The 27,729-nt window shown below is 42.1% G+C and overlaps 1 protein-coding gene across 3 annotated transcripts in view; it reads left to right on the top strand.

The window, feature by feature from the left end:
- The first annotated feature begins 426 nt into the window (after positions 1-426).
- CPA6 (carboxypeptidase A6) overlaps positions 427-27,729 on the top strand; it is an 86,294-nt gene continuing 58,991 nt past the window's right edge. For 2 of the 3 annotated variants that reach the window (XM_053250866.1, XM_053250864.1), the window contains exon 1: positions 427-566. In XM_053250866.1, coding sequence (XP_053106841.1) covers positions 460-566 — 107 coding nt within the window. In that variant the 5' untranslated portion in view covers positions 427-459. Of the gene's footprint in view, positions 567-18,816; positions 18,875-27,729 lie in introns of those variants that run through there. The other variant, XM_053250865.1, reaches the window with a different exon arrangement.

Genomic DNA, 27,729 nt, shown 5'->3' with positions numbered 1-27,729 from the left:
CCGTATAACTTCTACAGAGCGGGCTCCATTCCGCATTCTTCAAGCGGAAGCCCCAAAAGATACAATCCTGCTTCATTAACATCATTGTGGGTTTTTGCCACTGGATTTCTAGGGGGCTAGAGTTGCACGTTAAACTGGGAGAAGTTGAGCAAGCAAGCTGCCGGCGCGCCCGCAGTTTCTGCTCGTTTGGCTGGCTGGCTGGCAGATCGGCGGCTCCAGGCAGCCTTTGATCCTCAACTTTCTGTACCTGACCTCTCTGCATTCTAGCCGAAATGAAACCACCACTCCTACTACTCGCCCCCCTCATCCCTCCCGGGGTGAGGGAAATTAATGTCCTGCCTCTGCTCCTCCCATTTCCAAAACGAGTTCCCTCAGGGCGGCTCTTTTGTACACACAATAGACAAACGGAGGCGCAACCAGTTGCACGCTATCCTTCCTCACGATCCCCGTGTGGAGATCATGAAACTTGACAGGCGAGTGTCTGCTTTCCTCCCTTTCTGGTTGCTCTTCTTGCAGCCTGCCGTGGTGCTGGGACAAAGCTACCTCTACGACAACCGCTACGCCGGGTGAGTTTGCTGCTGCTGCTGCTTCCAGTAGTTTCCCAGCATTCTCGTTCGCGTTTCGCACTGCTCTTCTTCTTCTTCTTCTTCTTCTTCTTCTTCTTCTTCTTCTTCTTCTTCTTCTTCTTCCAGTAGTTTCCCAGCATTCTCGTTTGCACTGTGATCGGTGTGCTCCTGTGCTAGTCACTCTTTTTTGCACCCTGGGTGATGGACGGGTTAAATCACTGCTCTCTGACTTGGGGGAACCTTGTTCACATCTTACTTAATACATCTGTATTATTCCAATCTACTGGGCTCAAAGTATTGAGTAACTGGGAGGAGGGTGGGCTCTGTCTGTGGTGATATCTTACCAACCTCTGGACGCTAATTGATCTTCTCGTATTAAGCAAATTAAGGTTAAACGAATTAATATCAGTACTGCAAGGTCAGGTAGCAATCCAGAACTCTCAAAGTGATAACTGTATGCCTACAGCTGGGAACTTCTAAACATAGAAAATGAAAGGGGAGAGTCTTTTTGAAGTTAATGAAGTTTCACGGTTTCCAGCACGTTGTTTCAGAAGTAAACAAACCTCACTGGTTTCATTGATAGCAAAGTTGTGACAAAGAAGGGACTGAGCTTTGGTTAAAAATGCGGCAACATGTGACAAGCAGGGGTGGAGGATAAAGAAGACCCACCATCAAGCCATTCACTTCACTTTAGCTCTGTTTCGTGGGAACAATCCAGGACTGAATGGGATGTTCAGCATTGTCACGGAATAACGTGGACGCTTCTAGGAGGAAGCAAGTGCCTATGTTGGAATGATGGTGGCAAGAGGAGAATGCGCTGAAATCAAAGTCTCCAAAACAGAATGCAGATGCAAGGAATGGTCATGGCCATAACAGAAAGATGGTGGAACTTCAAGTGGACTAACAATCCAGAACAAAACTACAGTGTACAGAGTCCCCTTTATGCCAGTTTTTGGGATTGTCATTCCACTGATGTTTCAGTCTACTCATTCCCTAAAATGCAAAACAGTTTCCATGCCATTTCAGTTGCTCCCAAATGCTTCTTCTTTAGAGGTTTTCAACTTCATTTCAGCTTTATCTCCAATCATATATTATCCCCCCCCTTTTTTTTAACCATTCCCCATATCTCTGTTAAGCCTTGTTGGCATTCTCCATGGTCCTTGTGCATACACTGCTATGTAGGGCAGTCTTGTGATGGTCAGGGCATAAAGTTTAAGTGGCACTATGTGTAAAATAACAGAAGATGTCAGGGAAGTCTGGTAAAAGAAGATTTACTATGCATTCAAAGTGATTTGGACTGTGATCCACTCACCATTTAAGCCAGCTCAGATGCCCTCAAATTGGGTTCATCCATAGGCACATAGCTGCCATATACTGAGTCAGACCATTGGTCTATCTAACTCAGTGTTGTCTTCATAGACTGGCAGCGATGTCTCCAAGGTTGCAGGCAGGAATATCTCTCTGCCCTATCTTAGAGAAGCCAGGAAGAGAACTTGGAACCTTCTGCTCTTTCCAGAATGGCTCCATCCCCTAAGGAGAATATCTTACAGTGCTCACACATCAAGTCTCCCATTCATATGCAACCAGGGTGGACCCTGCTTAGCTAAGGAGACACGTCATGCTTGCTACCACAAGACCAGCTCTCCTCTCCAGCTGTAGGTTTTCTGAAAAGATACTACCAATTCAAATATATATGTGCCTTCTTGAGTGATTTGTGTTATCTTGTGATAAGTAGTTTTTAATCAATACACCTCTGTCATGATATCATGCACCAATCTCTAGACTATTTTGTTAAGTAAACCAGAAAGAAAATAACTTCCCAAAATCACTCAGTGCTGCATGGAAATCATCCTGAACTGGAAAAATGACTTGAGCGAAGACTTAGGAGTTGTAGTAGGTACTTCTTGTTAAACAGGAATATCTATGATTATTTCTCTTTAGTTTTGTTTAGTGTCTTTAGTTTTGCTTAGTCCAGCACTGAATGTGATGTACAGCTTTATCAAAAATGAAATTATTTAATTGTAGCAATATAGCTTTAGAAATTGCTTGCCATATGGATCACTGGACATAAAGTGATACTTTTTCAGTAAAAGTATTCTGTGCAGAATTCATCCATAACAGCGCTTCAACTTCTTCAAGATAAGCAGAAGGAAGTAAGAAGTTCATTGCCCTTTCCATTTTTATTAAAGCAGTAAGGCCATGCATGTGAATTCCTCCGACGAAACACAGTCATTCATTGAAGTTTTTTTTAAAAAAACATTCCATATGCTTTATGAAAGGGAAGTACATGGAACTGGTAATATGATATAAAGCATTTCACCTCTAGGTCACTAACAGTGACAGAGCACTTAACACTTGACAGCTGCTTTATGGTCTTAAATCCACTGCCTAGTTTGCAGGTAACATCCTGATGAAAAGCAACCCCCTCAAATTTTGACCCTTCCTAGGGATGTCAAGAGACTTCAAGAACTTAGTAAACATGAAGAGAAGATTGTTTGGGCTTGTTTTGAGCAAAGGCACAAAGTTCACTATGCAGAAATTATGAAAGTAGCAAAGGAAGAGGGATTTTTGCATTTGTTTACAAGTAGCTATAAAAAGCTGTAGTTACCACTGCAGTGAAGTTGTACTCCTCATGGATAAGAATTATAAATGCACAATGTTTCAATTGCCTTTAAACTTCAGTAGAGCCTTCAAGCTGAAAGTCTTTTGTATTATATAATGTATTTTCTTCTCTCCCACCCTTCCTTTCAATTAGTTGCTTACAAATTCTTTTAAAAATACAGTAACAATACAAATAAAATCAAAGCTAACACAAAATATACGTTGTTTTGGTAAGAACTAATCTGCCTACTTTACTTTCACTATAATCTTGATTTATAATTATGATCTTCACAAGTTAGCCCACTTCAGCCTTCAGTGTTCACATGTCCGGCATCTTGAATTGAGGTGGATGACATCATCACAAACTAAACAATTGAGGTGTCCCTATATGTCACTCACTACAACTGTATCAAATTTGGTTCAAACTGGTTAGGCAGTCCACGTTAGCCCACTTGTACCTCAACCATTCATGTGTCCTCCATCTTGAATCAGGGTAGATTACATCATTACTAGTTATGCCCTTGAGCCATCTCTATGTCTCCCTACAGCTGTAGCAAATGGTTGAAATTGGTTAGGCAATTCACAAGATAGCCCACTTTCACCTCAAACATTCATGAGTCCACTATCTTGAATTGGGGTGGATGACACCATCACAAATTACGCCATTGAGGTGTCCCTATGTGTCTCTACAACTGTTTTAAATTTGATTCAAAGCAGTTAGGTAGTTCACAAGTTAGCCCACTTGTGCCTCAAACATTCACATGTCAACCATTTTAAATTGGAGGGGATGACATCATCACAAACTATGCCTTTGAGGTCCCTGTGTGTCCCTACAATTGTACCAAGTTTGGTCCAAATCAGTTCCCACGTTTCTCAAATGTACATGCATCTGCCATCTTGAATTCAGGGTGGATGACAGCATTACAAACTATGCTGTTGAGCGGTCCCTATGTGTCCTTACAGCTGTAGCAAATTTGGTTCAAATTAGTTAGGTGGTTCATATAATAGCCCAGTTATGCCTCAAACATTTATGTGTCTGCCAACTTGAATGGGGTCACAAACTACGCCATTGAGGTGTCCCATGTGTCCCTGCAACTGTTCCAAATTTGATTAAAATCACTTAGGTGGTTCACAAATTAGCACACTTGCACATCAAATGTTCACTTGTCTGCCACCTTAAATCAGAGTGGATAACATAATTACAAACTACACCATTGAGATGTCCCTATATGTCACTCCCTAGAGCTTTACCAAATTTGGTTCAAATTGGTTAAGTGGTCCACAAGTTAGCCCACTTGCGCCTTAAATGTTTGCATGTCTGCCATCTTGAGTTGTGGTGGATGACATCACACAAACGGCACCATTGATCTGTCCCTAAGTATCCCTACAGCTGTAGCAAATTTGGTTAAAATCAATTAGGTGGTTCCCAAGTTAGCCCACTTGTGCCTCAAATGTTTACCCACCCACCTACCATCTTGAACTGGGGTGAATGACATCATCACAAACTACAGTGCTGAGGTGTCCCTATGTGTCACTCACTACAACTGTGCCAAATTTGGTTCAAATTGGTTAGATGGTGCACAAGTTTGCCCACTTGCACCACAAATATTTACATGTCCACCATCTTGAATTGGGATAGATGATATCATCACAAACTACGCCATTGAGGTGTCCCTATCTGTCTGTACAACTGTACCCAATTGGGTTCATATTGGTCATATTTTTATTTGTCCCTTCTCATATATATTTAAAAAGTGATTACAGTCTCATCAGACCCTTTTAACATTGACCATGCAGTTGTTGCTCTTCTGATTTGATTTATGTATATCACACCCTTTCTTTAAAGAACTAATGCATGCTCCCCCAGGGATGGCCCATCCACAAGGCAGACCTAGGTGGTCGCCTAGGGTGCCAATTCTTGAGGGGCGCTGCTGTCTACCTAATTACCCGAGTAAATGAATCCAATTTTGGTGGGTATGAATGCCATGCCGCCCCACATTGCAGTATACCACACAGTAGCAGAGTTGTGGTGCATGCGGATGCCACTGCCACCCACCTGCCTACCCACCCACATTGCTGCGTGCCTGGCTAAGGGAAAGGGATACTTTGCTCTGCCACTGTCAGTGCCACAGCTTCCTGGGTGGAATCCGAGAGGACAGGGCCTCCGTCTTGTCTCTTGCTTGATTTCCCGCTGCCAATCTCTCATTGCAGTCTGTCCCCACCCCCTCCCTGCTCCCTCCCTCTCTGTTACTGCTATGGCTGTGCATGAAGGAGCTTCCATACTGGTGCCTGGACCCCAAACAGAAAGTAAATGGTTTGTGATAAAGCTGCCGCTCAGGGAGACAGAATGGTTGGTTGGCCCTGAGGCAGGGCCTGCAATGGTGGGGGAGTGAGGTGGTGGTAGTAGAGGAAGGGTGGGCATTGGGCGGGTTCTGAGCTTTGCTGCTGAACTCTTTCCCCTGAGTGATACTCCCCAACTTGCATGCTGGGAGCAGATGTCGAATAAGGCTGGGCTGGGCCAGGCGGGACAACAGCTCAAGTTCAAGCTGGTTAGGCTGAGACTGAGTGACTGGCCCGAAGTCAGTCACTGAGCTTCATAGCTAAATGGAGATTTGAACTTGTGTCTCCCAATTTCTACTCCGTAGGAACATAGGAATATAGGAAGCTGCCATATACTGAGTCAGACCACTGGTCCACCTAGCTCAATATAGTCTACCCAGACTGGCAGCAGCTTCTCCAAGGCTGCAGGCAGGAATATCTCTCAGTCCTATATTGAAGATGTCAGGGAGGGAACTTGAAGAACTTGAAGAAAATGACTTGAAGAATGTGGTTTGTGGATCATATTCTAAAAGTTACCTATTGAGCTTGACAGAGCAAAAAAAAAAAAAAAGCGGTGGCTTCTTTTTACCAAGTTTAAAAGACTGTAATGCAGGATAAAAATAGATTCTTGTAGAACAGTTGTACTATTCATGCACTATTCATAAAAATGCTCTCAAGCAAGGAGTAAAGATTCTTATCCTATACTTTTATTTGAAGCAATAGTTACTACTTTGAATGTAAAAGTGGTAGGATATTAGTTTTAATTGGACAAGGTGTATTGCTCTTGTAAAGACCTCATTACTAAATGATGGTCCTTGGCAGAATCTTCCTTTCTTTGGAGAAGATTTACTTGGCAGTCATTTCTATTGAAACCAATGGGAACTAACATCAATATAAATATTTAAGATTGAGGTTAGGATCCTATGTACTACAATGAGGGATATGGAACTACAAAACTTCTTTAGTTCTTCATTGATTTGAATTCTGAAAGTGACATAATAGTAACTAGCCGACCCCGTACAGAGTATCTGTGTGCTCTTTGGGGCCAACTTATTGACTCCCAACATGATGTGACTATCTCCATTGACTTATTCCTATAAAAGGAGAATAGGGATGACTGAGTATAGCTAGTAGTCTCTGGTGCAACATTCCAGCAACATGCACAGTTTTGTAGAATAGGTGGGAAAAGTTTCTCCATTCTTGCAGGATTTTATTCCTCGACAAATAGCTTACAATATCAGTGACTGTAATTGGGTGGCATGTAAGCTTTATGTATAAAAAGTCTGGTTTGGGGGGGAAACGTTCAAAACTTGATGTTGGGCATTGGCAAGATAACTGGCATTATCTTGCTATGTGTGCTGAGAGAATCTTTACAAAATGTGAGCTCTAATTATTTCATTTAATTGTATCACTGCTGAGATTTGGTTAGTACTTGCCAAAGAAAACACATTCGTAATGAAAGAATGGGACCTGGTTCTGTTGCTTAGCAAAATTCAGTGGCCCTGGTTTGCACATTGCTTAGGGATGTGCTGAAACACAATTTGGCTGTCCAACTCGCTGGCACCTTTCTTTAAATTCGAGGGCTTACACAACCCCTTTAAAGTGGATGACCTGCTCCTCCGCTCACTGCCATTGCCGCCATTCTAGTGCTCTGCCCAGCTATGCCCGCACGCCATTGCCACCACGATGGTGGCAATGGCAGCGAGTGGAGGAGGAGCAGATACGAACCTTCTCTCCTCCGCTTTAAATGGGCTGTGTAAGCCCTCCAATTTAAAGAGAAGTGCCGGAGATTAGGACAGCCGAATCACATTTCTAATATTGCTTACATTTAGAGAAGGTGACTGTAGAGCTCACTCTCTCTTTAACATCTGTGATTTTACCATTATAGCCCATCATTATGTCAGACCATAAGAGCAGAGCCTTCCTGAAATCCATGCCTCCAATGCACAGACTGTTACGAGTATAAGTTGGGGTGAAAGGTTGGTTTTAATTGCAAGCTGTAAGTGTCTTCTTTGAGGCTTAGGACTTAAAGATTACACCAGAGTAAAAAACAAAGACACACTGATGTATGATGGCTTTACTTTTAAAAAGAGAGGTTTGGTGGCTGAAGACTTCTTTGAAGCCATGGACATTTCACATGGCCTAGGGCTGAGCCATGGTTCCTAAGACAGGTTCTGGTCTGAGCTCTGGCACAGACATGCAATTGCCGATGACTGTTTCCCACATTTTGCTGAACTGACTCTTTAGCTCTATTCACACATTATGTTCAATACTCATTCAAGTGAACAATGTACATGGGTACAAATCTATACACATGTACAGTTATTCATACTTTATGTTGATCATTGGTATAGCAATCCACTTCCTGTCTGTATCCTGCATTTCAGGGGACCTTTACCCAGGTTCATTTTTAAATGAATGCAGGTACAGTAAAGGTAAAGGGTGCCATCAAGTCGATTGCGACTCCTGGCACCCACAGAGCCCTGTGGTTTTCTTTGGTAGAAATGAATACAGGAGGGGTTTACCATTGCCTCCTCCCATGCAGTATGAGATGATGCCTTTCAGCATCTTCCTGTATCGCTGCTGCCCCATATAGGTGTACCAATGGTGATTCAAACCGGAAACCTTCTGCTTGTTAGTCAAGCATTTCTCCACTGCATCTTTTAAGGTGGAGCAAGTACACAGTTCACACAAAAACATGTAAAGACATTTGTACACTCGTACGACATGTCTGAATAGGACCATATGTATGTATCCAGGATCTAAGCATAAAGCTGGCACAGTTTGCAAATGAACCTGGAAGGAACAGAGGGCAACTTACAAAAAGTAAAGTATGTACAGGTGTAGCGGATATTACATTAAATATCAAAGACTTTCCCCCCACATGACATGCTGTCAGGAGAAATATATGGCTGCATCTGGTGCAGTCAGAATACCGTGTTGAAGGAGAACTATCTCTTCCTGTTTCTGCTGGAAACATGTTTCTTTCTTTCCAGGCTGATAACATTTTCCTACTACCTTCTGTGTACCCTTTACTGAACTGAGAGAATAAGTGATCTCTGATCTACCTTAAATCAACTTCTTGTGCAATTTAAGTAGAGAAAGTCTTGGCTTTGCTAAGCTGCTTGTCCCAGTTTGCCTGTGCTTTTGCAGCTTAGTAGAAATACTTATTCCATTTTAAAAAAAATTCTGAAAAAGTATACCCTCCTTTGACATCAACTGAGATAAAGAGAAACAACTCTTCTTCTCTGCTTTGAAGTAAACAATAAGGGTGAAGCACATTATCAGATATTCTGCCAATGTCTAAAACATGGGGAATGAGATTTAAAATGCCACATATATGTATCCTGAATAATATGAGTAACTGAACAAGAGATTTAACATAACATGGAGGGGTAGGCCATGTGTATATTAATATAACAGGACTGAGCTGAAACTGGGAGGGGGACACACTTCATGAAAACATCTCCCCTACTTGCAAAATGAATTGAGCCACTTCAGAAGTTGATAAGCAAATCCTGCAAAATGACACAAAAATGATTTTAGTTTTATTACATCATCATGTAGCCAAATCCTTCATTATGCTCCCTACATGATTCCCTGATAGAAAGTTGAAAGTGTGAGTCTGTGGGACTGGGACCTGAAGAGAATCTAGCAAGTGCAGGGGCAGGCACCAAAAATAGCTGCCTGAAACACAAGGCCAAGTCTGATTGTTGCCCAGGCAAAGCCCAAGCCTGAAGTGGAAGCAAATCTGGGGAAACTAGTGGGCTGCTTGGTCTTAGACCAGCAGAGTGAACTGCTTAAGTAAGTGGATTCAGTTTGGAACCTGGGAGGATGCCACAGCCATGGAAACCTTTCTTTCTGCTACTCCACCCAAGGGGTAAAGGTAAAGTGTGCCGTCAAGTCGATTTCAACTCCTGGCGCCCACAGAGCCCTGTGGTTTTCTTTGGTAGAAATGAATACAGGAGGGGTTTATCATTGCCTCCTCTCACGCAGTAGGAGATGATGCCTTTCAGCATCTTCCTCTATCGCTGCTGCCCGATATAGTACCAGTGGGGATTCGAACCGGCAACCTTCTGCTTGTTAGGCAAGCATTTTCCCGCTGCGCCATTAAGTAGCAGAACACAAACCTGAGGGCTCCCAGCTCTAGCCCCAGCAGCACCTGACACCAAGCACAATAGCAATAGCAATAGCACTTACATTTATATACCGCTCTATAGCTGGAAGCTCTCTAAGCGGTTTACAATGATTTAGCATATTGCCCCCCAACATTCTGGGTACTCATTTTACCGACCTCAGAAGGATGGAAGGCTGAGTCAACCTTGAGCCCTTGGTCAGGATCGAACTTGCAACCTTCTGGTTACAGGGCGGCAGTTTTACCACTGTGCCACCAGGGGCTCATTGAGAAATGAGCACAAGAAATTCTGGTGCTCAAGTTAATGAGACCAGCACGAAAGGTCAGCTGCAGAATAGAAAAGATGCCATCTCTGAGGAAGCTTCAGCACTCTTCATCAGTTCTGCCAAGTCTATGTGCCCTTAAAACTTTCTGTCATAGTTGCATCCACACCTATGTTTGTCTGCTCTGCAAATCGAAAAGTCAAGATTTCCCTTCAAGAGACACTAAGGAAGTTCACACAATCATAATAAGCTCCCCCTACCCTAATTCGGGAGTTGTGCATACTCCTGTCTACGAATCATCTGTCGGTTAAATCCAAGGTTGAAGGGGCAGTCCATGCTCGTGACCCAAGCAACCTGGGTGAGAGGGCTCCCTCCTAAACAGCAGCTGTACCCAGCTGCTGAATAAAGTAAAGTTGTGCCATCGAGTTGGTGTCGACTCCTGGCCACCACATAGCCCTGTGGTTGTCTTTGGTAGAATACAGGAGGGGTTTACCATTGTCATCTCCTGTGCAGTATGAGATGATGCCTTTCAGCATCTCCCTATATCACTGCTGCCTGATATTGGTGTTTCCCATAGTCTGAGGAACATACCAGCAGGGATTCGAACCAGCAACCTCTTGCTCCCCAAGTAAGTTATTTCTCCGCTGTACCTTTAGGTGGCTAGCTGCTGAATGGGGTAGGATAAAAATTCCTCCAACCCAGCTGCTGCTTGCTGTATGAGCACAGACAGCACCTTGGGAAACAGGGGCTGGGCTTCTCCCACCTTAATTATGATTATGTAACTAATTACTGTGATAACTGCAGTTCTTTGTGGGCTCTGAGAAGCACTGATAGGCTTCTCACAGAATTGGAAGAAAGTCATGCCAGGTTTTTTAGACTGTGAGCCCTTTGGGACAAGGAACCAACTTATATATTTATTCTTTATTTTTCTGTGTAAACTACTTTGAGAATGTTTGTTGAAAAGTGGTATATAAGTAGTAGTAGTAGTAGTAGTAGTAGTACAACAACAATTGATACAAGTGTAAAGTGTCAACATGCCCTGAAGTCTCTTTGGTACCATTCAGAGGCAGAACCTAAGAGAAATTAATACAGCCAAGCAATCTTGATTAAAAAAAAATCCACACCCACTTAGTTTTTAACCAAAGCTGTTGATAGGGAGGTATGTATTGTGTATTGATTCCTTTACCTAATTGCTTCTTATTATTTTATTTATAATTTATTTAAATATTCCATTTTTATACCGCCCTTCCGGAATGGCTCAGGGCGGTTTACAATTAAAAACAGAAACCATTAAAACCAATAACAATTAAAACAGAGATATAAATATTAACACCAATTAAAACATCTTTAAAAAGAATTAAACTATCATAACAATTAAAACCCTGAAAACCAGGTTAGCATTAAAATGATTAAAACTAATTAAAAACCCTGAAAGGCCAGGCCAAACAGATGGGTTTTAAGGGCTCTCTTGAAAGTCAGTAAAGAATTAAGATTACGAATTTGAACATCCCAACACTACGTTCCTTGCACTACCTCAGAAACTAAACACATTCCTTGCTGTCTCATTCACTTAGCCCAAAACCTTGGGACTGTTATTGCTATGACTTTTAATTTACAAATTGTGTGGTACAGTGATTCCTAAATGGTGGCAGGTTTTACTATTCTTTTTGCAGACAGACTTTCAGCAAGAAACACCGATAACATTCTGCCTATAAAATACATTAAAGGGCACACTACCAAATAAATCTGTGATTGGAACACCCAATTGTTTTTATTTTTACCTTACAGCAGCTATGAAAGGCTCCAAATCTGATTAATGCAGCGGTATTGGGCAAGGAGCATTAAGCTTTTGCTTGTGCCATTTTCCTGATCTAATTTGCCCTGAAGCTTTTGTTAACCCAGCAGGGACAAAAATAACCCAAACCCAACCCACTACTTCTTGGGTCAAATCCATGGTTGTTTAATCAAAACGTTGGGAGAAGCAATCACAGAAGTTCTCCATAATGTTATTTGGCCCTAACTCTCAAATGAATCCCAGAGTAAAACCCTGAACTTTTAACTCAGATAACTGTGTCAAAAGTTCAGGATCTTACTCTGGGAATATAAAACCTAAATACAGTTATTTGTTAGGAAACTGCACTAAATTCACTAGAACTTGAAGTTTCACTAACTATTTTGGATCAGATCTCAAAGTAAATCTGCAGAGAATCACAACCCATTTTGAGTTTTGCACTGCAAGGATGCAATGACATTATTTGTTGCAATTAACAATCTCTTGCTTACAGATTAAGCCATATCCTATGAGGGGAAAAAATTATCAGGTTTCAGCTTTGTTTTATAAAAGTTAATAGAAAGTATGCTGATTGACATGAAACATCCAGGCTTGTATCACAAAATAATACACTTTTTTTCTGGTCAAAAGGAACCCAGCTGCATGAACATAATGGAAATGAGCTTGTTTATTTTCTAACAATTGTTGCAGCTGTAGTAGAAACACAACTGAAATATCACATATTAGAATGCAACAAAGACAGTAGAAGGCCCGCCTCAGCAAAAAAGGAAAGAAAAAGCATAGTGTTAACTATTCCAAAAGAATTTATTGCATGCAGTAAATGACTGAAAGCTGGCAGCTTTTGCTACACAATCAAATTGCATATGCAGTACTTACCTTTAAATTGGCAGTTAGGTACCAGATGTTGTCTACTACAAAGTAACATCAAAGACCTACCATGCTGGAATAATCAGTGTGTTTGTTTTAAGCAGAGATCACTTGCTTTTTTTCTTTTCTTTTTTAAGGAGACCAACTGTCATCAACATCATTCATGAATTATTTTCTGTAGCAGTTGTTGTCTGCATTTGAAATAATACAAAGGGAATTACCTCTAATTCAACAATATATTAAAATTCCTCTTTGTGCTGTTAGTTTTAGTGTTGTTTTTTAATCAATGGTGTTTGCACTGGGGCATTAATCTAATTAGTCAGATCTAATAAAGGATGATGAATATTTTTTTAAAGCTAGATTGCCATGAACACATTTTCTCATTCTTTTGTGCTTCTCCAGCCACTATGGAAGATATATTTTCTAAAAAAGAAATAACCCTTATTCAGAAATAAGTTAAGCTTTAATGCTTAGATTAAGGGCATTTTCACAAGTGAAATCAAGAAAGTCACCTTTGTTTCTAACACATATGGACTGCCATTCTGTATAAACTTGTCTAAAAGTAAGTCTCATTAACTGTAGCTCCAAAACACATGTAATGTGGAGTACAGACAAAATAAAAATCATATAGCATATGAATTTCCAAGATCAAAAACTTAAATGGTATTTAAAACTAATAAACTAAAACTAGAGGACCAAATTTTGGGCAGAGCCACCATTGGGTGAACGGGTTCAAAGAACCCGGACCGTGCCCAATCAGGGGCCCCGAGTGCAGCCCCAGACACACACCCCGTGTCTGATGTCCCAGACACACACCCCGTGTACTTGGTAGGGTTGCAATGAAGGCCTTGGAAAGGATATTAAGATGCTGTGATGTGTCTACACCTACAAAGATTAGAATCGTTCTGACAATGGTTTTTCCCCTGACGCTCTATGGATGCAAAAGCTGGACTTTTAAGAAGCAGGAAAGGAAAAGTATTGATGCTTTTGAACTTTGGTGCTGGAGAAGACTTTTGAGAATACCATGGACAGCCAGGAAAACAAGCAAATGGATCATAGAACAAACCAATCAGGGGCGTAGCTAGGGGAGAAGGGGCCCATGTTCATCCCTCTCTCTGGCCGCCCCCCAGAGTGAGGGAGATAATGAAGAAAATAGGGAGGGATGGAGCTGGAGGGCCCTCAGGAGCTGGGGGCCTGTGTTCTTTGAACCTTTTCATTCAATTATAGCTATGTGCCTGAAACCAATCCAGAATTTTCACTTGAGTCACAAATGACCAGACTCAAACTATCATTCTTCAGACACATTATGCAAATACCCAGCTCCCTTGAGAAGTCCATAATGCTGGATAAAGTTGAAGGAAAAAGAAGAAGAGGATGACCAGCAGCAAGGTAGAGGGACTTGGTTATGACAGCAATGAATGCACCACTGAGAGGCCTTAAAGGCCAAGTTGATGACAGATCATCCTGGAGAGAATCTATCTATGTGTTCACTAAGAGTCAACACCGACTTGATGGCACTTAATCAATCAATCAATCAATCAATTAATCAAATGGGCTTCTCTTTATCCCCTTTACAAGTAACATACTTAGAACAGAAACAGGTTTGCCTTAGACAAATCAAGATTTTATTAAATCACTCTGCCACTGGATATCCTAGTCAAGTTACCACAGTTAAATTTCTAGGAGTCATGGCTCCCTGGCACCTGACGTTTGTCAAACCCTGTTTTAAGGGTTTTACTTTTTAGCTAATAGTTTAAATTGTAAATTATACTTGTTGTTATTATTGTGAATTGCCTCAGAATTTTCTCATTTAAAAGGCAGTATATACATATTTTAAATGAATCAGTAAAACACTGAGGAAGACCAGCTGCTGGAGAGCAATAGTTGGAGAGGGCTGGTGCAAGCTTTGCTTTTAGGCTTCCTGGAGACATTTAGCTGGGCCTTTGTGGAAAGCAGGATGCTGGACTTGATGGATCTTGGGTCTCATACAGCAGATCCCTTCTTCTGTTCTTATGAGGAGGACTCCGAGCCTCTGGTTTTTCCCCATAAGCATACACATGGAAGACATTGTGGCTGGACTGGGCATCCATGAGGACTTTTTTCATATATGGCATGTCAACAGGAGTCTAAAGGAAAGTAATTTAGTGAAGGATCCTGACACAGGATATTTCCCAAAAGACTTCAACTACCTGCAAGTTGTTATGCATGCTTGCTGTTTCCTTGAGCGGTGAGAAGTTCCAGGGGTATCACGCTCTGGGTTTTAACTTCAATTGGAGGAGACATTATTACATATATTTGAATTTTTTAAAAAGTTTACAACTATATAAGTTGATCACCAGCCTAGGTGAACAGCATGTTCTTTCTTGCAAGAGAGCCACTACCTTGCATCTGATCCCCATAGTCACCATCTAGGCTCAACATCTCTGTTGCAAGCTTTAAATTCAATCTGTCTCTTTCTGTCCCCAGAACAACAAACCTTCACACTCACACCTTAAATAACCCTCTTTCCTCATTTGTGGGACACCTCTTCTATCTCTGATGGCCTTTCTGCATTCCAGACTCATCTCTGTATATACTCCAGCCATTAAACCATATTAAGGAACACCAATTGGCCATTAAGCAACATTGACTGGGCCTCCTAGATTATTAGCCAGGAATCTACCACACACACCTCACCCTCAAAAATAACCCCAACAAACAAACAAAACCAACCACCACCACCCAACAACAACAAAAATAATAATAAACCAGCCAACATTCATAATACTTTAATAAAGCTCTGGAAAATATTCTGAGGATTTTAAATAAAAGCAATGGAAAATAAAATAAAGCCTGCAAGAAGAAACAATTAAATATTCATTTGTTTTTGTAACCACAGATGTACATCCAGTTCTTAACTTTCTAGATCCCACAACAACAACAATCCTGCCGCTATCACTGAGAGTGAGAGAAAAGGCTTATGAATTATTATTAAATAGTAAATATGATTCATGGAACCAGGACCATGGGGCCTGTCAGTAGAAAATATGCATGGAGAATTTCCATTGACATAAGTAGGAATTCTCTACCATAGAGAGCAGAGCTCATGTCTGCTCTTAAAGAGCAGAGCTCATGTCGCTATAACCCATGGTATGGTTAGCAACAGGCATCATACAACTGTTATTGTCCCAGTCTTAAAGACCTGTTGAAGGTTTGCCCTCAAGCAAACTTTGAGATTATTCACACAATCAAAAACTGTGTTCAACCCAGATTTGGGAGCTGTATATGTTCCCAATTTTGGTTGTATGGAAGCAAGGTAAGTGGAAAACCTGGGTAGAAGTGATTGTGTGGAAGCAAGGTAGGAGAAAACCTGGGTAGCTTTTCCTCCTACCTTGCTTCCACACAATCACTTCTTTTTCCACATAACCAAAAATGTGGAGTTCACACAGCTCCCAAACTCAGGTAGAACATAGTTTTTGATTGTGTGAATGACCTCTTTCTCTCCTGCTTTTAAAAAAGCAACAGTCATAGATAGATCTTAGATGTGAAGATGCAGTAAGCAGAACGTATCCTTCCAGCTGTGCCATTTGGCTCTTTGGTACTTTTCACAGGCTTTGTGTTAGCTTTATTATAGCTTGATTATTGTAGCTCATGTGAATCTGCCACTTGTTGCAACAGGTGCTGGTTTACTTGGTTGCCACCACTTTTGTATTTAGTTACCATTTGGTTTTACTTCCATTGCAAACGTACATTCCTGCATGGGCAGAAATGCACAAAGCCATCAATTGTTGTTTTTAACCAGAGAACTCATACTGATACTAATGGATAACTCAGACTGATATGAATGGATAAACCTTTTAAAGGTTAAAAGTGAACCTTTCATTGGCCAAACCTATATATTGCTGTGTCCACATTATTGGATGAGGCCATAAGCATGCATTTTACACAAATGAATGAATAATCAGTGAAAATCAATAGCATTAGTATTGTGGTTTTTTAGGATCAAGGGCCTATGCCCTCATAGTATAAATTACTATGAGCACTGTCCAGTTAAAGTTGAACATTTGAAATCAGTGGGATCAATAAATATTGGCAGAGGATGTTAATGAGTTACTCTCTTGCCGAAATTCATTATGGATTGCATGCTTTAGGAGCCCTCCCTCTCCCCAGTGAAATAGATTTTATAGAATAAGGACATGTTTTTAAAAATATGTTTTAAATGTGTACTTTGAGACATATTATTGCAACAGCTGTTTGGTTAGGAAAAATTTGAATATACTTGGGGGGTGGTGTGCATTTAAATATTTTTTTTTCCATGAGGAAAAAACATCATCAACTGGATGATGATAATTGTTTTTGGTTTTTTGTCGTGGAAACAAAACAAAAATCTGATCTCTAGGATGAAACAGAAATCAAAGGAAACTATGGAGGGTATGCATTGCTTGTGTGAGTGCACATGCACACACAGAATCACACACTGAAGTAAATATACATGTAAGGATGGAGAGAGAGAGAGAGAGAGAGAGAGAGAGAGAGAGAGAGAGAGAGAACGAGAGAATGAGAGAACGAGAGAATGAGAGAACTATGGTTATAGATTCATTTGTGTTTCCCATATTAAAATAAAACTTCCTGTAGGAATTCCACCTGTAACACAATCCAAAACACTGCATCCAAATGCCACTTTAATGTAAATTCTTCTGTTGATCATCTTGAAACCAGGCAGCATGTAGCCAGGCTAGCCATTTCATTATGGCCACTTAATATTCTAGTCTAAAATCATGAATAAGTCTTTGTAGGGTTAAACATTCAGACATCCTTATTATTTTAATTGTACAAAGGCAGATGCTATAGCAGAAGGTAGGGGTGTGCACGGACTGGTTGGTATGGGTCAGTCCAAATTTGGACCAAATTCAGACTCAACCAAGTGTATCTGAACAGGTTCAGTCGAACCAATCAGCTGGGCTAGTCAGTTCGACAAACAAGCTCAAACCATTTTAGAGCGATCCATGATTGAACCACACAGATCGGCCCAGTTTGCAGCAATCCAGTTCATAATCAAACTGGTTCTGCACACATCCCTAGTAGAAGGTAAAAGTCCATTCATCTGAAAAACGCTGAGTTGATCATAACAGCTGTTCCTACAGAATTGTATGCCTCCTATCAGTGTGGGGGCAGAGTAACACACTAACACAGAGTAACAAAGAGTAACTAGAATGCTGTAAAACATGATGTGTATGTCAAGATTTGTGTGAAACTGCAGAAAACTGTCATGTTCAATTTTCCGTCCCTGGCAGATTAAACACAGAAATGCTTTCATCTCAGGTGTTCATTACAAGGCATGATACATAGTACAGAAAAAGAAAAACAAGATGCTTTCTCTGCTGGAGTGGACAACAAGTATATCCTCCATTAAATAAATGATGTGTTATTTCAGGCCCTATGAGGAGGGCTTCTATTCAGGGCTCAAGCCAGTCTGGAATTAGAACTTCGTACTAATTCATAAAGCAAATTGTTTTCAGTGAGAGACTAATATATGGTGCTGAATATAAATTTCATGTCCTAGATATATCAGCTGTATTTTACTATAACTCTACCACAAATGAGAAGCCACTTCTCATTTGTTCTGTCATAAGAACAAAATTTATTTTTTTAATAAAAATAAATAAATTCTCTCAATTATAGAAACTCAAGGTAGTTCATTCATGCATATTCATCACTTTGTGACTGCAACATCAATGGATGATTCACATGAACAAAACAGCCCTCAGGGTTGATTCACACATGGGAAATTTTTATTGCTTCAGTGCTCATCAGGATAAGTCATCAAACATGAAGATACGGTGTACACAGCACCATCACTCTTGCTAGGCTTAAACGTGGCAGTGTTCTCTTGAATATTAACTTCTGTAGTGTTGAGTTAGGGAGCTAAAGAGGCACCTCCAGCTTTGTGGGTGGGGAGGGCTAAGGCAAAATGGTGTAGGAGGATTTAAGAACTGTCCTGGACTGGGAAGGAAGCATATTATGGGCTATGGGGTGAACAGACATAATATCCCAGAGCTCCCAGTGTCTTCACAAAAGATTCTGGAATGCCGCTTCCCGCCTCTGCACCCGAGCGGTGTGTCAGCGGGTGGGGTTGTGCGCCCGGCCTGGGAAGCAGGCATGGCAGCTGCCATCTTGGCCCCCTCCACGTGGCTAGGGTCTGGCCAATCAGGAGAGGGGGCGGGGAATAGAGCTAGCCCGACAGCCTCCTTCGTCTTCAGTCTCTTTAGTATTTTCACTAAATGTCGAGGCTGATCTCAATGCTGGAGTGCCCAACAGTAAGTAAGATTCAGGATCACAGTTCTGGTTCCTGGTAAGTGGCTACTTCATGGATCAAGGACCTGGCAGCTGCCTGACTTTGCTAACCTTTGGTACAACCATGATGACCAACATGAGCTGAGGACAGAAAGTTTTCGTGTGGAAAAAATGTGTGTCCAACCCAGAGGCGTAATTAGGGAAAACGGCACCCGGGGCAAGCACTGAAATTGCCCCCCCCCCCCGCCACCGCCCCAACATACATCTGACTGACACACATGTGTTTTTTCCTCACAACAACCCTGTGAAGTTGGCTTGTATCTCAAACATCAGAATTATGATGCAATGATGATACATACTACATTATGAAGCCAACTGCTGCCAGCGCATTGCTCAAGAGTCAAGCAGCAGCACCGCACAGACCCCGTTTCCTCAGCCACCCTCCTCCTCCCCCCACCTAAAATCAAAAGAATGAAAGCTTTTTAAAAAAAAAAAACCTAACAAATGAAAACAAGCACACACCGTGACCCAGCCAAGGGTCTCTCTCTGAATCTCTCTGTGCCACCAGCCACAGCCGCCTCTCAGCTGTTTGTCGGTGGAGAGCAGAGGAAGGGGCAGGCTATCTCCTCACTCCCACCGCCGCCTCTTCAAACTGCGGTGCGGGGTGACCCCAACCCGCCGCCTCGCCACCTCCCCAGACACCACCTGAGCCCCAACACACCCCACTGTTTCCCTCAACCCTCCCCCCCCGTAAATTTGAAGAAAAGGTTTTTAAAAACAGTAAACACACACACAGCTCTGTGCTACCCGCGGCTGTTTGTCGGTTGCTCTGGGTGGGGAAATAGCAGGGCACACTCTCTCGTCACCATCGCCTCTTCAACTAGCATATATGGAAGCTCTGAGCACCCCACCGTTTTCCTCAACCCTCCCCCCATAAATTTAAAGCAAACATTGTTTTTTTAAAAGCACATGGCTCAGGCAAGGGGGGGAAAGGGGAGGTTTTCTGCCTCCGTGGGGGTGGGGAGTTCACCCCCCCATCGCCACCACCCCAGACACCTGACTGATGCTGAGACATCATGCCTGGCCCAACCGTTTTTCCTCAACCCTCCCCCCCCCGTAAGTTTAAATAAAACATTAAAAAGAACAAAAAACAGTCACACACCTTGATGCTGCAGCTGCACACTTTATTGTGAAGGCAGTCAGTTTCAGTTTGCAAAAAGCAAGGCTTAGGCTCAGTCTGGTTGGTGGTCTTCTCCTCGCTGGATCCTCCCCGCGCAGCACACTAGAGCAGCCTCCAAACAGAGAGGAGCACAAACGCTCTCATCGCCAGCATGCAGTGCACGTGAGTGATGACGCTGCGAGACTCCAGCGGGGAGATCTCATGCAAGTGCAAGGACTCGGGAGGCCAATCAGCCAATCCATGGCAGCAGCAAAACAGGCAGCGGCGGCACCCGCCCGCCCGCCTCAGAGCCAAGAGTGTTTGCCACGATAGTGGAGCACCCGCCACCTGCCCGGCTGATTATCTTAAAAGATCTGAAGGGGGGCACGTGGCGATGGGCGGCATTTGGCAATGGGGTGTGTGTGGGCGTGGAAGGGGCTGCTCGTGGGGGAGGGGGTGCCAACGTGCTCCCTTGACTGCTGCTGCTGAGCCGGAGAAATTTTTATTTTAAAAAAATATTTTTTTTAAAAAAAAATTGGGATCGGCAGGGGTCATGGCGGTGCCCCCCACATGACCCGCAAAGATGGCGCCCGGGGCACGTGCCCCCCTGCCCCCCTATAGTTACGCCTCTGGTCCAACCCTCTACAATGCTCTGTACAGACACTCTGTAAAACAAATGAGCACTCCATACATACTCCATACGCACTCCATACAGAGAACTCCATACATTAAAGTTCAATTAATTAGAGCAAGAGCATACACATAATTGCATAAGTGAGCACAGGTTTAATGAACAATGCCTTATATTGTTTCTGAATTATTTTGAAGCATGGATAATAACATAAGCTTGCAGACCGTTACATGCATTGTTAATTTTCTCTGCAATCTGTGGAAGTCTGGGAATCTGAAGCCAAGGCAACTCCTGATAAAGCAAAAGCCACATACTGTATTTGTATAGAAATACAGTATTTATATTATTTATTCTATCAGCTTCGGCTGATATGTCAGCTGCGTCCGTTTCTTGAGATCAATGACCTCAAAACAGTGGTACATCTGTTGGTAACCTCCAGACATGACTTCTGTAATGCGCTCTACGTGGGGCTGCCTTTGTACGTAGTCCGGAAACTTCAGTTGGTTCAGAATGTGGCAGCCAGGTTGGTCTCTGGGTCATCTTGGAGAGGCCACTTACTCCCTTGCTAAGGGAACTACACTGGCTGCCATTTGGTTTCAGGGCAGATTACAAAGTGCTAGTTATAACTTATAAAGCCCTAAACAGCTTAGGCCCTGGATATTTAAGAGAACGCCTTCTTCGTTATGCGCCCCACCACCCATTGAGGTCACTTGAGGAGATCCGTCTCCAGTTACTGCCAGCTCGTCTGGTGGCCACACAGAGATGGGCCTTCTCGATTGCTGCCCCGAGATTGTGGAATGCACTCCCTGCTGAGATGCAATCCTCCTCATCCCTGACTATTTTAAAAAAACATCTGAAGACCCACCTCTTCACCCAAGCTTTTTCAGCTTTTTAAATTTGTAGTTTTAATTTTATACTGTTTTAATTTTATACTGTTTTAAAATTGTTAAACTCTTTTAACCTTTTATATTTGTTTTAATTGTTTTTATGTTGTTGTTAACCGCCCAGAGACTAAAGTCTGGGCAGTATACAAGTTAAATAAATAAATAAATGGATGGATGGATGGATGGATGGATGGATGGATGGATGGATGGATGGATTTATATACATACAGTATTTATCTGCACTTAGAGTGCTGGACTAGGACCGGGGAGACCCGAGTTCAAATCCCCATTCAGCCATGATACTTGCTGGCTGACTCTGGGCCAGTCACTTCTCTTTCAGCCTAACCTACTTCACAGGGTTGTTGTGAGGAGAAACTTAAGTATGTAGTACACTGCTCTGGGCTCCTTGGAGGCAGAGCGGGATATAAATGTAATAACAACAACAACAACAACAACAACCACCACCACCATATAATAATAACCGGAAAAGACCAAAGTAATCCCAGTGGTAATTGGCACCCTAGGTGCAATTCCAAAGCAACTCGAAGAGCACCTCAACACCATAGCGGCCACAGAAATCACCATCAGCCAATTACAAAAAGCAACTTTACTGGGAACAGCCTATATTCTGAGACCATATCTATAATAACAGCAACAGCATTGATAATAAAATTCAGCCATCCCAGGTTCTTGGGAAGGACTCGATGTCTGGATAAAACAAACCAGTCAATAACACCTGTCTGACTGGGTAAACAAGAAATAATAACCACATAGATATTGAAAGGTTATTCAAAAATCCAGTTTTGCCTTCTTCCAAACAGTTTCAATGTATTTTTCAAGGCAAAAATAACTCTGAGATTATAGCTAGTACTAAATGGTTCCCCTCAGGGTCCTGAGTTTGAAGAGAGTTTGTGATCAAACCAGAGGCTCATATGTAAGCCTAAGTAATGAGGTTATGTGTGGGTGGTTGAAATAGAAGTATCATATGGATTGGGCCTAAAGCGATATGCCTGACTGATATCTTTGCTGAATTAAGTAGATTACAGCAAGAAACTGAGAGTCATTTCCAGATGTTGTGCTAGTGGTGCAAATGGTAAGGAAAACTGTTTTCCAACTCAGAGTCACATTTACTTTTTTCCTCCCCTTTGAATTGTTTAACTTGTAAAGATATAATCTGCTTGCACTTTAAAGCATATCCACATGTTAAGTTAAAAGGAGCAACAGAGAGGATAATCTTGCCTTAAAACCTCAAATACAAATCCATCTACACTTACTGATGTCATCTTCCCCTTTCCTCCTCCAGCACCACTCAAGTATGTTCCTGGATAATTTTCTCTTTCTTAATTTAATTAGGGGATACCTTTTCTACCTCTTGGTATTCAGGTGGCTAGGCTGCAGCCCAGAGAACAGTCCTGTCTCTAAGGAGCCCTCAGCTGTAAAAGAAAATGCAGCAAGGTCCTCTGGAAGTGGCAATAGGGCAATAGCCCCAGGTGACACACATTGCAGTGGGGGCAGGGGCGTAACTATAATAGGGCAAGGGGAGACAGTTGTCTGGGGGCCCACTGCCTTGGGGCCCCCCCAGAGGCAAGTCACATGACTGACTCCCCCAGCCGCACACCCTCCTGGGCTCCCTTCAGTTGTATTCATCCTCCGAAATTGATGTGAGTGTTAAGACCTGGAGCTACCAGAACAGTATATCTTTCTCTAGTACCATTAAATGACTTGCATTGTCCACAATTTACAAAACCTTAAAAAAAAAAAATTAGGATGATGTTCTGTTGTGGCACATAGGTTTTTACTATGCTTTTTGTTACCACTATTCAGCCTCATTTAAGATTTCTTTACTTCATGACCTGAGCTTCGGAGGGGGGGGGCATTTTAAAATCTTGTCTCTGGGCCCACTACTACCTTGCTACGCCCCTGAGTGGGGGGCACACCAACATCCACAAATAGTACTGTTTTAGTGTTTGCTTGAAATTATGTCATGCTTTTCCTTCCAAGACAATAACACTAGTCAGTCAAAATGTAACCCTAGGGCCAGGTGTAATTTCAGTACTTTGGGTTTATCCCACTCTTGTTGACTTGCCATTGTCTTTATTGGAGAGCTTTGCTCTTATTATTCTATTTGGCCTGCAAATTTAATCAACATATAATCCATTAACTCCTTTAGTCCTTCTCTTCCCCATGTCTGATATCCAAATAGTGCAGTAAATCTGGTCTTGGAAGGGGCCACACACCCTCTGAAAGAAAAAGTCCACAGCTTGGGGGTGTTTCGGGACCTGACACTGTCTTTGGAATCACAAGTGGCAGCAGTGTGCAGAAGTGCCCTTTACCAACTATGGCTGGTATACCAGCTGCAGCCCTACTTGGAGAAGTCTGACCTGACTTCAGTCACTCATGCTTTGGTAACATCCAGATTGGACTACTGCAATGCACTCTACGTGAGGCTGTCCTTGAAGATGGTTCGGAAGCTTCAACAGGTCCAGAATGCTGCTGCAGAGATGCTCATGGGAGCAAATCACTTCATGAGTGTCACATCCTGCGGCAGCTTCATTGGTTACCGGGCCACTTCCAAGCTAGATTCAAGGTGTGGGTCTTGACCTTTAAAGCTCTACACGGATTTGGGCCGGGGTACCTGTTGGACAGCATTCGCCCATACAAACCTGCCTGGGCCCTCCACTAATCATATCAGGCCCTGCTCATGGTCCTGCCACTACCAGAGATCCGGTTGGTGGGGACTAGAGACAGGGCCTTTTCGGTTGTGGCCCCTTGGCTTTGGAACACCCTACCCGAACAGCTTCGCTATGCTCCCTCCCTGACTGTTTCTAAAAAACAATTGAAAAGACATATTTTTAACACGGCTTTTTAATGTTCCATCTCTATTTATATCTGGTAGGTGTAATTTTTATAGTTCTCAGCTTTTAAGCTTTTAAAATAACTTTTGGGACTTTAAAAAAAATGTAATTTTAAATGTGGTTTTAGCATGGTTTTAACTTGTTTACCTTAAAGATGGTTAATTGTATTAGTCTTATTTTACATTGAACTTTTTTATTAATGTCGTGAGCCACCCTGAGCAGTAGAGTACTAGAGGATATAAATATTTTAAATAAAATATTTAAAATAAAATTAATATAATATAAATACCCCTGCTAACTTGGCAAAGAGGCACCTTTTAACGTGGTGATTCTCTTTATTTAGCAGGAGAGTAATAATAATAATAATAATAATAATAATAATAATAATAATAATTCAATTTCTATACCGCCCTTCCAAAAATGGCTCAGGGCAGTTTACACAGATAATAAATAAATAAGATGGCTCCCTGTCCCCAAAGGGCTCACAATCTAAACAGAAACATAAGATAGACACCAGCAACAGTCACTGGAGGTACTGTGCTGGGGGTGGATAGGGCCAGTTACTCTCCCCCTGCTAAATAAAGAGAATCACCACGGTAAAAGGTGCCTCTTTGCCCAGTTAGCAGGGGTTAACTGGCCCTATCCACCCCCAGCACAGTACCTCCAGTGACTGTTGCTGGTGTCTATCTTATGTTTCTTTTTAGATTGTGAGCCCTTTGGGGACAGGGATCCATTTTGTTTATCTTATTTATTTGTTATTTCTCTGTGTGAACCGCCCTGAGCCATTTTTGGAAGGGCGGTATAGAAATCGAATAAATAATAAAATAATAATAATAATAAATATTTTAAATTAAATAAATGAATGAATCTCCAGGAAGACAAATAGCTGGAGGACTGTGATGATACAGCAGTCACCGCAACCAATAGTAGCAAGGCTACTGACTTAACCACAGATTTTTGTATTTGATCTTTATATTTGTTAATGAAATGTGATGAGAGTATCCCATATGCAGGAGTACCATGCTTTGCAAGTGAATTCAAAAGTGTTTCATCTTTTAAGACTTAAAATCTTAAATTCTGAAATCAAATATATAGATAATTTTTGAAGAGCTTGTTCAAAGATTCTAGCTAGAATTTGACCCAAGATTTAGTGAGTAGGGGCTTCAAATGAACATTCAGTGCTAGACCACTAAAGGTTATAAAAAGGGCCTGAACCTTTCCTGATTTTCTCCCCAGTCCGATTGGCCATACTCTTCTCTCTTCTGCAGTATACAGCACTCACAGGCCAAACAATTTTTTAAAATACGGAGTTGTGTGTGTGTGCGCACGCGTGTGTGTGTGTGTGAGAGAGAAAGAGAGAGAGAGCGCGCAAGCAGGCAGTGTATATTATATAGACATAGATATAGATATAGATGTAGATATAGATGTAGATATAGATATAGATATATACTTGGCACAATACTTCTAGCAATGACATCCCACTCATCTGTTTTTGGGCAGACATACAAACTTTCAGACTGAATCAAACTCTGGCGCAATCGGTTCTTTCTCTTTCCACAGAAATCAGAGTGCTGATTGGCTGGTCCTTGCAATAACCATGAAACCACCTTCTTCCTCTGCATCTGGTTGTTCAGAGTGGTGATTGGTTGGCCTTTGCGGCAGTAATGAAGCCACTCTTCCCTCCCACACTCTACAGAGTACTGTTTAAGGTTTTTTTTTTTAAGCTATTGTCTTTGTATGGCACAGGGTAGACATTTAGACTGAATAAACATTTAGACTGAATAAACATTTAGATGGAAGAAACATTTAGATTGAAAATCATGCTAAGCACCTGGATTAAAAAAAAAAATTTAAGCCACTCAAAAAATGAAGACGACATCAAAACTCTATCCTAGAGTTGGAGCTAAGTACATGGATCGGTAGAGGAGCTCTTCCCACAGCAGAAAAACTTGTACCTGATTCTGGAAGAAGGTACATCCTGATTGTAGTTGTATCACTAGTCCTTAAGGTTGTTCACATTACTTGAGCTGTGTGGCTCAGGAGGGCTGGGGGGAAGGCAGAGCTTGCCTGCCTTCCCCCAAGACAAGCGGTGGCCACCTCGAGTTCTGCTGTAATGTGCGTCCACACGAGCAGAAACTCCTGAGCTGGGATAAGGAGGAGGTAGTCCTCCCACATCCCAGTTTGCCTCGCATAAACAGCAGAACATTAGAACAGCCACTCCATGTGGCCACTCCTTCCCCCTGGCTCATTGCTGAAATGGCAGTGGGCCCAGCGGGGAGCCCTGCTACCCGGCAGCGATCGCACATACAGTTGCCTGCCAAGGTAGAATGGACCATTGGTTTGTTCTACCTCAGTAAAAAGCCGAGTCGAAAAGGTGGGCTACCCAGGACTGGAGCAGATGGGAGTAGCGGGCTTCCAGTGCTCCAGATGCCACAAGGTGCCTGGGGTCATGAAAATAGCCTCCTTGTGTTTTTCATTGAATTTGGATGCCAGCAGTTTTTGTAGCTCACTATCAGGAAAGCAGTGTATTGTGAGTCCCATATAATGCTTTCAAAATCCAGAAAGCCAAAAAAATCTTTGAGGGAAAAGGGGACAAACTAGGTACTCCTTCTTTCACATTTATATATTTGTTCATAGTTTATAAAGAAAAGGTTTCAGGCTCAAAAGATCCCTTCTTCAGTTGTTGGCAGTGTACATAAACAAAAGTAAACATCAATGCTCATGTGTAAACTAAGTTTTCAGTGTAAACTGCCCATCATTGAAAAGGAATGTTTTGGCTAAGACACTGGTGTGTTATAAGGCACTGTTATTTATTAGTTAAATAAAAAGTATCATTATCTGCTTTGCCCACCCAGAGATCAAGCAGGTCATTTTAATTGACTTGCTTCTTATGTGAATGGCAGTGATAAACTGGAGTGGTGATAAATTGGAGGTCTGTGCTAATAAAGAAGAATAACGTTTAACATTCCAGAAACGCAACCGAATTCTCAAGGGCCTTGCAACTTCTGCATTTGTCACTTTGCAGACTGAATGGTGTCAATTTATGCTCGCTAAGCACAGATGCAAGGTGTGAGGCTATGGAGAATTTGGCATTAGGAATTCAGCTCAAGTCTTCATACAACTAGATTTTCTAATGGTACACATTGTTTGCATTTGTTGTCAGGACTCTTGGTCAGTGGTCGCACTCCTCTCTTGGAGTTGTGACCATTGATGAAGCTACCTCCTTAGCATTTCCCTCAGTTGTCCTAAATCTGTGATCTTCACTATTTTTCAAGCAGGAACTACTTGGGCAAAAGCCTTCAACATAAGAACCATTCCCCACTGTGCTGATCTCTGCACCGTACCGTGCTTATATCAGTGCTGGGAGGGCCCTTTAAAAGCTCT

Source organism: Hemicordylus capensis, chromosome 4, assembly GCF_027244095.1.
Source record: "Hemicordylus capensis ecotype Gifberg chromosome 4, rHemCap1.1.pri, whole genome shotgun sequence".
NCBI lineage: Eukaryota > Metazoa > Chordata > Lepidosauria > Squamata > Cordylidae > Hemicordylus > Hemicordylus capensis.
This window is presented reverse-complemented; position numbering and strand designations above follow the sequence as displayed.